General features: G+C 36.4%; 2 protein-coding genes across 5 annotated transcripts; one reads left to right on the top strand and one right to left on the bottom strand.

Moving 5' to 3' along the window:
* The first annotated feature begins 2,644 nt into the window (after positions 1-2,644).
* Positions 2,645-8,027, top strand: LOC125201094 (lysophospholipid acyltransferase LPEAT1-like). 4 transcript variants are annotated; one of them, XM_048099013.1, is made up of 9 exons: positions 2,645-3,295; positions 4,066-4,185; positions 4,280-4,317; positions 4,852-4,916; positions 5,755-5,823; positions 6,470-6,603; positions 6,773-6,913; positions 7,454-7,517; positions 7,807-8,027. In XM_048099013.1, exons 1-9 carry the CDS (start codon positions 2,849-2,851, stop codon positions 7,824-7,826), a joined length of 1,098 nt encoding a protein of 365 aa, XP_047954970.1. In that variant the 5' UTR covers positions 2,645-2,848; the 3' UTR covers positions 7,827-8,027. The 4 variants fall into 4 exon arrangements, with proteins under 4 accessions (XP_047954970.1, XP_047954969.1, XP_047954971.1 ...); XM_048099012.1 differs by lacking the exon at positions 7,807-8,027 and having other exon boundaries at positions 2,648-3,295; positions 7,454-7,775; XM_048099014.1 differs by lacking the exons at positions 4,280-4,317; positions 7,807-8,027 and having other exon boundaries at positions 2,649-3,295; positions 4,880-4,916; positions 7,454-7,775.
* A 171-nt stretch (positions 8,028-8,198) lies between these two features.
* Positions 8,199-12,224, bottom strand: LOC125201095 (deSI-like protein At4g17486). The gene is made up of 4 exons (XM_048099017.1): positions 12,039-12,224; positions 9,416-9,673; positions 8,957-9,244; positions 8,199-8,706 (listed from the first exon to the last, which is right to left on the bottom strand). The coding sequence occupies exons 2-4, from the start codon at positions 9,624-9,626 to the stop codon at positions 8,459-8,461; spliced, it is 747 nt and encodes a 248-aa protein (XP_047954974.1). The 5' UTR covers positions 9,627-9,673; positions 12,039-12,224; the 3' UTR covers positions 8,199-8,458.
* Positions 12,225-12,808: the final 584 nt, after the last annotated feature.

Below are 12,808 nucleotides of genomic sequence, written 5' to 3'. Positions count from 1 at the left end.
AACCCAAAAAAACATGAAACTGACGAGGAAGAATGAAAGACGAAGAGCAGACCTGACCCAACATCAAATCTTCATCAATCTAAATACAAACCACTAGAATTTAATTTATAAGTTTTTTTTGTTTTAACATTCTAACACTTTTTTTTATTCAGAAGTTGTAGCTGTGAACTAAATTGAGCCAACGACTCTTTAACACATGTGTTGATTATGAGGCAACCTAATGAGTTTTTAGTTTTTTTTAATAAATTAAGGATTTTGTTTACTTAATTCTTTTTCTTGATGTATTTTTATCAATTGGGTGTTTGGTATATAGAATTGGATCTTTTTTTGCACGAGATTTAAGAAAATGATGTTTATAGTTAAATGGAAAGAGTTATAAGCAAGAGAGAGAATAAAGTAGATGAATAAAAAGAGATAAAATAGGAACGATAATAATGTACGAGAGAATAATTGAATTTCATTTTACCACATAAAGATATGGCTAACTTTAGTTGGGATCCCTAAAAAACATGAGTCGTTTGTTTATAGTGGAATAGAAGGAATACAGCAGTAAAGAATTACCAATAATGCCAATAAAAGGTAAAAATGGGGCCAATGACGTCTGTCGTATCCCTGGGTACCTCCACTTAGACGTGGCCACGGTTCAAAAACCGCCGGTTCCAAACCCGGTTCGTCGAAAGCTTGAACCGTAACCGGCCCGGATACCGGTTATCCGGTCGCGGTTTAACCGCCGGTTCCAGTTTCGGTTACTAACCGCCGGTTTTTCAGCGGTTCCGGGCCGGTTCCGGTTCTTTTTTTTATTATTTAAATTTTATAGTATAACTTTTAAATTCTATAGTAAAATCCAAAGAGAATTGATAACGATAAAGAATTGCAATTTTATTGATTTGAAACTTTGAAGGTAAATTTCTACAATACAATTACAAGTTACAAAATACAACAATACAACTATACACTTGAATTTAAAATTTAAATACAAAATTACAATCTAGAAAAAAAAAGAAATAAAAGGAAAAGGACTTGAGCTCAACTTAAATTTAAAATTTAAGTTGAGGTGCCTACGTATCCTTAATGCTCAATTGCATTGAGGAATCAAAGTCCACGTAGTTTTCTTACCTTGCTTACCTTGTGTCAGAAAACCGCCGGTTTCTGACCAAAAATCGGCGGTTTCCGACACTTTTTCAGACCCTAACGCTGCAACCCTACGCCTACGCCTGAACCCTAGCCCTGAACCGTCGGGAACCGGCGGTTTTGTGTCAGAAACCGGCGGTTTTCCAACACAAACCGGCGGTTTTCTGACCTTTTTCAGCCCTACGCCTACAACCCTAGGAACCTACCGGCGACGGCTACATATTCCCGGTTAACCGGCGATTCCGAACCGGCGGTTAACTACCGGTTCCGGTTGCGTATTTTTTGAACCGTAACCAGCCCGTTATAACCGTGAAACCGGATTTCGAACCGAAACCGGACTCCGACCCGCCGGTTGGGAACCGGCGGTTAACCGGCGGGCCGGTTGGGTTTGGCCACCTCTACCTCCACTCCATGTCTACAGCTACCAAGAATGAAGCTTCTTAACCCATAACTGATGCCCAAGACAAATCACAAAATAAAATTGAAACGTAGTAAAAAAAAAATTGACATAGAAATCTAATTGAATACAATAACCTAATCGAACACCGCATAACTAGACAAATTCATTCAAAGAAACTTACGATATTTAAGAAGACTCAAATATGGAAAAATAATAACAATGAAAAATACGAACATAGATACCCAAACAAAAATCAACAAAATTAGAGATAGAGTACACATTGATATTTATGTAAACAAATCCTATGCTTAATGATGCGAAACTAAGTGGCACACATCATGCAACAGACCCGTTAAAGAACATAAACTAGATCCATGTCCTAAAAAACAAATGATTGATGTTGAACGCTGTCATTTGAGGCTTGTTGAAGAGAGACAAGCTGAGAAGATGTTGCTCGAGGTAGAAGACTCCTACTCGGCTGAGTGAGATTTAGCCATGAGGCCACTCATCCGAGTGAAGCCGAACCGTCACATGGTTTTGACCTCATTTTTTTAACTATTCACTTTCTTTCTTCTTCCCAATATATCTCTTTGTAAACACTTTCGTCATCAGATTTTAGAAATATATTTAACCATATTTAAGTGTTTTTTGTCCTTTGTGAAGAAGAGAACTTGAATTCCAATTTATTTTGGTTGCTTGAGTGGTAGTTGTTGCTTGAATAAAAGTGTGGTTGCTATCTGAATAGAGCCGATGTATGTTGGTGAAAGTAGCCAAAAAATGTGTTCATGAAGAAGGTCCAAGGTGCCAGAGAGATTCCTCTTTCAATACATTTCTTCATATCTTTACATCATCCATCCTTTGTGTTTAACTTTTCGTGGGTTAAATTTTGTGCCCTTGAGTTTAGCATTCAAGAACAAATCTTGAGAAATATATTTGAGTAGTGTATGTGCAATGTTTCACATCACATAGATATTATAATTAACATCATCATCATCATAACCAATCAACGTCCAAAACAATGACTATCGGTAAGAACATCAATGCCAAAACTGAAGAAGGATGAAGAAGGCATGGCCGCATGGGAGAAAAACGTAGAATAACGTCACTAGTCATTAATTTTAAAAGAGAGAAGCTGCGCTACAATAGTCACTAATTTTGAAGAGCTATGATTTAAAGCAATCACACAACATTAAGTCATTAACTATACCGCAATCCACACGCGCTGACGAATAGCGCGTGATGAGGGATCAATCCCAAATCCAATCTCCATACCAAATTCATCCATAAATCCTTACCTGATTGATCGCAAATCACACAATGGAGTCGGAGCTCAAAGTCCTAACTCGCCAATCCACCAACCAGCGCCCCGAGCCCGAACTCGAGCAGCGAGATGATCGCCCGCTGCTCAAACCGGAGCCTGGGCAGAGCAAGTGCGCGGCTTACGTGCGGCGCGACGTGTACGGTACGATGGGGCGGGGGAAGCTCTCGTGGGCGGAGAGACTGTGGCTGGTGCCTAGATTGGTGATTCTGGTCCCGATAAGAGTCGTGGTCGGGATGACCATCCTCGTCAGCTACTACGTCATTTGTAGGGTTTGCACGGTGTTCCGTGCGCCGAACAGGGAGGACGGGGAGGAGCAGGAGGATTACGCGCACCTCCGCGGGTGGAGGAGGACGGTCATCCTCCGCACTGGAAGGTTTCTCTCCAGGGCGGTTCTGTTTGTGTTCGGCTTCTATTGGATATCGGAGACACGTGGCGAAAATGAGGTTATTTTCTTTAATTTCGGTGTTTTGTAATTGCATTTATGTGGATTTGGAAGATATGGATATTCAACTAGTTGAGCTATGTTATGATTATGTGTTGTGCCGTATCGTATTAGTCTGTGAAATTATCAGATGTTTGTTTACGTCTGATTTTAATTGAAGATTAGCGAAACATGTAATACTTCCATGATTGTGCACATTATCATATTAGGCTTCTTGTTTAGCAATCAATAATTTGTTAGCAACAATCAGAAGTTACTAAATTGGGGGTGATGAAGAGAGAACAACACTTTTTATGCTTAGATTTCTGGGGAATCATTGTTCTAACAGTAGAGCTTATTTAGAGATGAGATGGAAGTTAGGTTTGTGGTTTGGGGCTTTCCATTTAAGAAAAGTTACCCTTCCCTCTTCTGGTGTTTTAGTTTCTAAATAAGTAAATACAAGTGGATTTGGCATTAAAATTGGAGGTAAAGAAGTCTGTTAGTGTCTTGCTACCTTAGAGCTTAGACGTGTCCTCCATAAATGCATCTTGTGACTATCTTACAGAATGATCTATAGTGGGAAGTTAAACCCCAACTTTAGAATCTGTGTAGACAGTGTAGTAAATACATTACTTTTTTCTGTACGGACGCCGCTTTATTTGACTTCTTGATCTGGACCGTCTGGTAACATCTGTGTTTTGGAAACTTCATCCATGTTTAGATGAAGAAATGCTTCGTATAATTTATGTGCAATAATATTGTGTTGATCATATGCTTACACAAACTTTTCAGAATGAATCTAACGACCACTCCGAAGGGTTCGAAAGATATGGGGCTATCATCTCGAACCATGTATCATATATAGATATCCTATACCATATGTCTTCCTCATTTCCAAGTTTTGTGGCTAAGGTTAGCTAATTTTTAGATTTAGTTTTATTAATGTGTTGTTAACTACTCAATCTGACTTTTCTGTTAACCGTGCTTTTGGGTTTTGTTGCTGAAGAGATCAGTGTCAAAACTTCCTCTTATTGGTCTCATAAGGTTGTAGACTCTATTTTGGTGTGTGCATGCTGTTTGTTTACAGATATTATAATTATCTTTCTCATGTGTTTTTTTTCTCATGCATTTATATCCTGTGGCTTTTGCTTTTGGATTTGTAAATGTTAATGGCATTTGGATTGCTGAGTGGAAATTAAACTATTCATCTGACATTAGAGTGGTTTTCATTGTGATATAGGAGTAGTTAAAACAGTGTATGTCTCTATGTTTCCTTCCTTCATGTGCATGCATAGATATTACAATGAGCACCTTTCTCTTGGCAGTCACCTGTATGAACCTAAATTCCCTTTTATTGTTTTTCTAATTTTAGTATTATATTTATGTAGAACCGCTAGGCGACTATATATTTTCCAATTGGGTATCCTGCTAGGCTTATTTATTGATTGTATATTAAATGGTTATCCACATTGTCTTTTATTTGTGGATATCTATCCCTTCCTGCCAAGCATTTTGCTCTTATAAGGATTCTTCTTTATCAAAAGATAGCTTAGAAAATTGTTTCTTTGTATGTTACAGCAAGTGTCTTGGTTGTGTCTTTGTACAGCGGGAGTTAAAGTCATCAGATTTCAAAGGCGTCTCAGGTATGTGTCTCAACTAGAAATGTTGCAGTTATGTCTAGGCAGGGGCATATGTTAGTACTGTCTTCTTTGTAGGTGAATATTTGACTGTGACATTTGAACCAGATGAAGAGTGTATACAATTGAAGCCTCTGCAAACCAAACAACTTATGCACTATGCCCATTAAAAGTTGTTCCATAATGTAACTCATTCCAAGAGTACACCTCTTGTTCCCCCAGGGTGGTTTATGGTTGCCAAGATTGCATTATTCTTTTGTATTTGCATAAGCAAATCTAACCCCCTTGGGTACTTTACTTTAATAGTCTTAATCTTTTTCACCACACTGTAAGTAGGTCAAATGTTAGAAGAGTACTAAGTTTGTTTTTTTTTGGATTATATATGTCCACTTTATTTTGTATTAATGTGTTTTGAGTTGCACAATATTCATGTTCTGCTCAGTTTTTACCTCTATCTTGATTTCAAACCGAGTCAGTCAATGATTTAATTTATCAAAACTGCATAAACAGTTGACTCTTTGATGCTGCTGTTTCCATTATTGGAATCAAACACTCCAGCCATTTTTTGGCATCCAGCTTGAGGGGAATTTTGAGACTCAAATTGAAAGCAAACTAAGTTTTATCTAGTGTAATGATGCTTTCTTCTTACAAAACTGGGCCAAAACACTCATTTCTTTTTTGAGATCATAAAAAGTACAATTACAAATGTCAGCTTGAAAAATTGGTTCAATATCTTATCCGACCAAGTATATTTGTGTTGCTCAGCTGCTTTACGAAGTGTTTGAAACTCCTGATTTGGCATTCTATTTTCATGTCGTCTTATTCCTTCCTTTTCTGTATGCAGGTATTGTAACTGAAAGAATTCGAGAAGCCTATCAAGACGAGTTTGCTCCAAGGATGATTATTTTCCCAGGTTACATTCTCAACACAGTTACAAGCTTTAAGATACATTATTTTTGTGAATGCAACTTACTGAGCTTACAATTATTTCGGTTCTGTCTGCTTGTTAATTGTATGCCATTGAGTTCTTGAATCACTGTTATCGACAGTTGTCAGAAGATCATTGATATCCTACTAAAAGGATCTGTAACATGTAATATTGTGTATTAACTCATATGTCCGAGGCAATACTTATCTGTAGTCTGTACTGCATATGAAAAAAGACTTGTCGAGCAGTGATGATACATGCTCTGTAGTCTGTAATATTTTTTCCAAGATAATTCTCCTTACCATTTTCTCTTTCCTATTCTTTTGCCTTTTTGTTGTGTTGTGTTCACTCTCTGGCTGTTCTGAACTAAAACATTTTCTTATTTCCACTAATTTCTAATCAATCTCTTTGAGTTTTTGGTGATTCCTATCTAAATACAGTGCTAGTATAAGCGAAACTAAATGTTTCAGTTTTAAAGTGCTCCATTTTCGTGTTGTGGTAGGGTTTATGGTTAGAAAGTTGAGCACACTATATGCATGTTCAGTAAAAAACCATGAATGTTAGGGGTTCTACTATATCTCACAATCTGTTCATTTGATGCCATTTCAATTCTTACTTTGGTTTCTAACAGAAGGCACGACCACAAATGGAGACTACCTTCTTCCATTCAAGACTGGTGTATTTCTGGCAAAGGCTCCAGTACAACCTGTTATCTTAAGATACCCCTACCGGAGATTCAGTCCTGCATGGGATTCTATTTCCGGGGTGAGTTGTTTTTGGAATTTTGCTTTGTGGAACCTATACAAGCTAGAAGGTCAGCTTGAATTGTTGATAGCTGACCTCCAGGCTGAGTATGAGTTTGTAGTATCTGTTGCTAAGATCCAAGGAGCACCTCATATTTCTCTGCGGTTTGCTAACATACATCTTGTTGCAGGCACGCCATGTAATTCTTCTTCTGAGTCAATTTGTAAATTACATTGAAGTGAAGAGACTACCTGTGTATCATCCCTCAGAACAAGAAATTGAAAACCCAAAGCTTTATGCAGAAAATGTCAGGAAGCTGATGGCTCAAGAGGTACATACCCATTTTCCAAGAACCAATGTCTATTACTTGATCGTATTGAGCAGATCTCTTAGTAGTGCAATTTGAGACATTATGTTTTACCTCTTGCAGATATAACTTTTTACATAATTGTCATTGGCTTCAAAATACACAAATTTATTTTTGATTTTGCACATGAACTTTAGAACCTGTCCTTGATTGCACAAAATTATCATTTTCTAATTTTGAACATGAATTTTAAGATTTGTCCCAAAATATACAAACTTTACTCTCTTTTTCCCACACAAACCCCATATGCAAATGACAATCTTGAATTCCTCGTGGCTTTTATTAGTTTCGATTTGGATTTTTTGAGAAATCCAAGAAATGAAAGAGAAGTTCGTATGTTTTGGGGAAAGTTTAAGACGTTATGTGCAAAACCAATTTCAACCCAAAGTTGGTGTATACCGTGTATTCTGAGGCAATTACTGCGTTTAATTATCATTTGATTAGAAATGAAGTGTAGGAAATTTTGCTTTGGTAGCCTAAAAATGTTGGTGTTATGTGATGCAGGGTAATTTGATTCTTTCAGATGTTGGGTTGCCGGAGAAACGCGTATATCATGCAGCTCTCAATGGTAATATTAGCATGCCTAGTGTTTTGCATCAGAAAGGCGATTGATAATTTCTTGGCCATGCTCGAGAAGAATATATTTGGTCTTCTGTTCGACTTCTGTAACCACATTACTATTATTAACATATACACGCTGATTAAATAGAAACTGTAACCTTGTTCCTGTGGAATTGCTCAGCAACACTTACCCATATATTGTTTGCTGCTGCATTGTAACATTACAAATAAATTCCCTCATACACACTGCAAAGATGGTTGTTAATCTGAATGTTCTCTCTTTGGTGTTCCTGCAGGTTTATTATCTCAAACGTAATCCCCTCTTCGGCGTGTATATCCCACTCTTTTATACCTTTGGTTATTGAAATCAAATGCAGATTAACATCATTCTTGTTTTAGCTTAATTGGGCATTTCAACTTAATGGGTTTTGGAATGCATTGTACAGAAGAAAGATGATAGTTTTGCTTCATAGTTGTCGATTATCCAACTCCTTTTACAGGTGCATTATTAGTTTCATCTGCATACCTCACAAAACACAGCTTTCTGAAGATTCAAGAATCCATTTCCATAAAGAGAACATTGTTTCTGTACATGCTATGCATTTGCATCAGCTAGAATCGTACATCGAGCAAATACAGTTTGCACCCTAAACTGCTAATACTATGGACTAACGGGGTAGAGTCTACATGATCAAACATCGTGCCCACACACGACAATACTCCACACTTGACATGGGATTAGTTGATTTACATCAATCACTATACTATATTGACATAGACAAGACACATCTACAATGACGAAAAGAATAACCAAGAGGGAGACGAATGAATGCTTCATGATTTGTGCACAAAAACGCTATTTTGCTCAACTGCAATACAGATAACAAAAGAATCCCAAGAAACCACTTGGATATTCCCACCAAGACATTTCTAAGTAGACCTTTCCTCTTACCTTTCCTTGAGTGAGCCATTAGCAGACCTTCTTAGTTCCCATGGTCGTAGGCATCCTTTCAAGGGGGATTGTAGTAGCAAAGACGAAGTGGACAACTGCTTTTGCCTTGATGAAATTGAGGAAAGACAGCTGAAAGTGCTTCTAAGCCTTGTTTTCTCACTATTGTTGTTCGGTTGGAATTTTGGCTCATGTTGCACAGCAGTAATTTTAAGGGCCTCGGGTAAAACACAGTTGAAGATTGAACCTAAGTGCACAAGAAATCGAATAAGCGAACATTTCATATTTCTTTAAAGCTCATGTCTTGGTAGCTTCTAACGAGTTTCACCATGGAACAATTGTGTACTAGTCGAGTGTCAAAATTCTCTGCTCTTTTAATATCTCTATCTAATCAATCCCTCAAAACAATAATTTTAGACCAATTTTTGGAACATAAAGGAGGTCAGGGTACGAATGAAAACAAAGCCAAAATTACCAATAACCAACGAAAAACATACCTAACTTGGCCAGACGATTTACCCATTTTGGGATTCTTTTTCCTGTTAACTTGTAACAAGTGTCCTTGCAGAAATGGTTGCAATTCTTTACAATCAAGTGATACGTATCGCCATTGTAATTTGCAGCTTGACGTTCCATAAACTCCCTAATTTGAGTTGCATCCAATGATGTAGTACCAACGAATATGGACTTCCGAAATTTAAATCCAGGGCACTGGCGAGGTTCGACCTCAAAGACACCACTAGATGAATAATCATGAGCTCCAAATGCATATTCTATGCCATGGACTGTGAAGTATGAACAAAATTGGTCAGAAAGAATATTCTTTTGAAGTACATGTTCATGCATCAAGCAACAATGCAAAAGAAAAGGCACAGAACAAATTCAACATAGCAATCTTTATAGTTATAAACCATGAAATAGACACGGTTGGTAAATACATTGTGAGCAAAACATACCTTCGACCCCAGAGTGAAATATACCTAGGCCAGCCCAATAGACATAACCATTCATGGGTGTCAAGTCATATACGTTCAGATACACCGGAGTGCTTTCGGAACTATCATTATCTGACTTCACTTTCGAAAAGAAACAAAAATGCCGGGCTGATTTTTCAGTCAAACGGAGTGGCACTATGGACTTCCACCCTTTATTTGATCTTAATTTCATTTTGCTTTGATGAATAAACACACTTCAATCTAGGCCTGCTAGACGTTCTACATTTGCACAAAAAAAGATGTGAGCCTAAAACCAAAATAACAAAGCAAAAGAAGTAACAGCTCAGAAAGAAACCTAAAAACAAATCATGAACACTATCATTGATCTTTTATTCCAAGATCTTGTCAGAGAGTTCAGAGTATATCAGAAAGTGGAACTTGAGACTAAGGAATACATGTATACAGTGTACCATTAAATGCAAGTGCTTAACATAGGGGATTCTATTAACCAGAAAAAAAATACGACAAGTCTTGTTATTCGTGAAGAAATTCAAAACCAAAGCTAGAGCTCAACGAAGCCATTCTCAGGCAAAGATTTAGAAGGCCTTTGAGCCTTTCTGTGTCAAATGAATGAATAATTGGAAAAGTATTCTTGAAAGAGACCAGCATCACACGTCCAACAAAACAACCAAAATTCTGCATTAGCAGTGTGTAAGACTGATGGCCCTCGAAAGGAAGAAGTTGACTGTTCTTCAGATTCTCAGAATACTTTTTCCATACTTTTTTATGCTTCTATACTAAGATACAGCAGGGAAGAAAAGAAAAACACAATCTGCATCCGAAACTATGCTAGTTTGCTACCATACTAACAAAGTATAACAACAGGATTTTATGTAGCTTTGAAAATAGTAATAAATTTTGCTGTTAAAGTCTATTCCCAGTTTATTATAAACATTCTTCTGAGAAAAGCGCATTTTAAAATATTACTCCCTTCATTCCATAAAAATATGGGCATATGATATGGCACGGGAATTAAGCCAAAATTGGTAAAGTACGAGAGAGGAGGAGAAGGGTAGTTAAAGTAGTGTTGGTGGATAGTGGGACCAACATTATTATTAGTGTTTTGATGGTGGTATAAGTTGTAAATAACTTGATGTATAGGGGGGTAATAAATTGAGACACTCATATTTATATGGGACGGACGAAAACGGAAAGTGCACATATTTTTATGGGACAGATGGAGTATGTAATATTCCCTCCAAATTCCAACTTTTGTCAAATTATGTTGCTTAGGTGATGAATCCAGTTTCAAAATAGATCCATTCATTTATTCAAACACATCTCAACACAACATACTTCCTGGAACTTTATTTTGCATAAATATCGCATGTCGAGCAGTTGAATGAGTTGGACGAGGACACAAAAAGTTGGTTTGTCTCAATTTCTACTATAAGAAATAAATATTAGTTCAGAGCTGTTGAATAAGAATTTAAATAGAAAGATTCACACAATAGCTAAGATTATGTAAGTAGAAGCCACTAACAATTACTATAACCAAAGTAGCTTCTTCACCTCTCTTTTCTTATGCACTTATCTATTCAAGTTTCTACAAATGTGATATGCAGTAGATCAGCAAATGAATTTGATATAGAATGAGATTTGGACTTATCTTTATTCTTAATTATTAATTAGTTAGGATTTGATTAGATTTTATTTACTTAATTAGTTACGATTTGATTTGATATTATAGGGATATAAGATTATTATAAATAGCACTTAAGAATGAGAGCAGTGAATCTTTTGCGAGATCACTTGGACGGTTGAAGACTGTGGCCTCTTCGTGAGGATTATTTTGGTGTATTTCTTCTAGAGTTACAGTTCTATTAATTCCATTCAGATATTTACCGTTTCTGTCGTGTTCTTTCAATATCAGAATTTATTGTTCTAGTTTATGTTCTTGTTCGTCGGTCGTAGCCAATATGTATCTCAAACTTAACTCAAAACTTCTCATCAATTCAGAGTCAAGTTGATGTTTTTCTATTAATTGAAAGTCATGACAATTTTGCAAAGAGAGAACCAGAGACTACATCTTCATCTAACAATTAAATGAGATCAAGGAAATTTCTAGAGTCTTGTCTATAGTCAAAGTTGTTAAGAAAAACAAGGATTAAGTCAAAAAACAATAAGATACCCAAAGATTGCTATTATAAGTTCAATTAACAACTGACTTAGACTAAAGTATAATAAAAAAAATTACACCTCTAATTATGTCATCTTGTCAAAACAGAAAAATTTGTCAGCTTCGAATAATAATTATAAATAACTTTTCGTTCAAAACATTAAACAAGGGCCCTAGATACGCAAGCTTTAAGAACCACAGAATTACCAGAAATAAATTAAATTATTGCTTGAATTCTTTATAATTTATGCCAGATCTTGTTGCAAGCTTGAATCATTATAAGCAAAAACATACGAAACTAAGAAATAGAAAGTTAGTTTTCATTAAAAATTCCCCAAGCAATTCAAGTAAGCTGAATTACGCAACAAAGAAAAGAGGCGAAGTAGTACAAAGTAGCGGTTACATGATTGAAAAGGAATTGATTGTTCCAAGCAAAAAGAATTTAAAGAAAAAAAAAGGACTCACTGATTTGGAGGGGAATAGTAGCATTGGAAGTTAATTAGCGAGGATTGGAGGTTGGAGCTATTCAAAAGATGACTGCAGTGGCGAATTGTGCATGTGAAGAGAGAGAAAGAGAAGGGGGTTAGTTAGCAACTTTCTCTCCCATACATTCATGGGGTTTCTGAGATTATGAGGTAGACAAACAAGCTCTGCAAAGTGTGAACAGCGTTTTGACAAAACTATGCACAATTACCATTTTTTTTTCCGTCCACAAACACAGAGCACATTCATTTATGAAAAAATTTCAACAAATAATAACCCTACATATTATTTCACTATCACTACTTCTCACTTACTTTTTTCTCTTCTATCTTATTTTACCAATTCTACATTAAAATCCATGTCATACACAAATTGCTCTATTTTTATGAACGGAAGGAGTATTTCTGAGCTATAGCAAATTATTTCCGGAGAGTCTACTTAAGTCTAATTTCTATTAAATAATGAGAAACGAGAACATCACACAAACCCAACATCCACCTCACGGTCTTTTTGGGACGAAAATAGAATTTGGATTCTAGACTAAGGCTAGTCCGGGGAAAAATACGAAATACTGTAATACAAGTCATATCGTACTGAAAATATTATCGAAAATATCAAATTTTTGATATACCTTGATTCTCTGTACGGTATGATACCCTAATGAAATACTCCATTTCGGTAAGGTAACGGTATAATTTGCATATACCACGGTATACCGTTGCATACCGTAAATTAAGATATATACCATAAAT

The sequence above is a fragment of the Salvia hispanica genome, chromosome 1 (genome assembly GCF_023119035.1).
Source record: "Salvia hispanica cultivar TCC Black 2014 chromosome 1, UniMelb_Shisp_WGS_1.0, whole genome shotgun sequence".
In the NCBI taxonomy this organism is placed as follows: domain Eukaryota; kingdom Viridiplantae; phylum Streptophyta; class Magnoliopsida; order Lamiales; family Lamiaceae; genus Salvia; species Salvia hispanica.
This window is presented reverse-complemented; position numbering and strand designations above follow the sequence as displayed.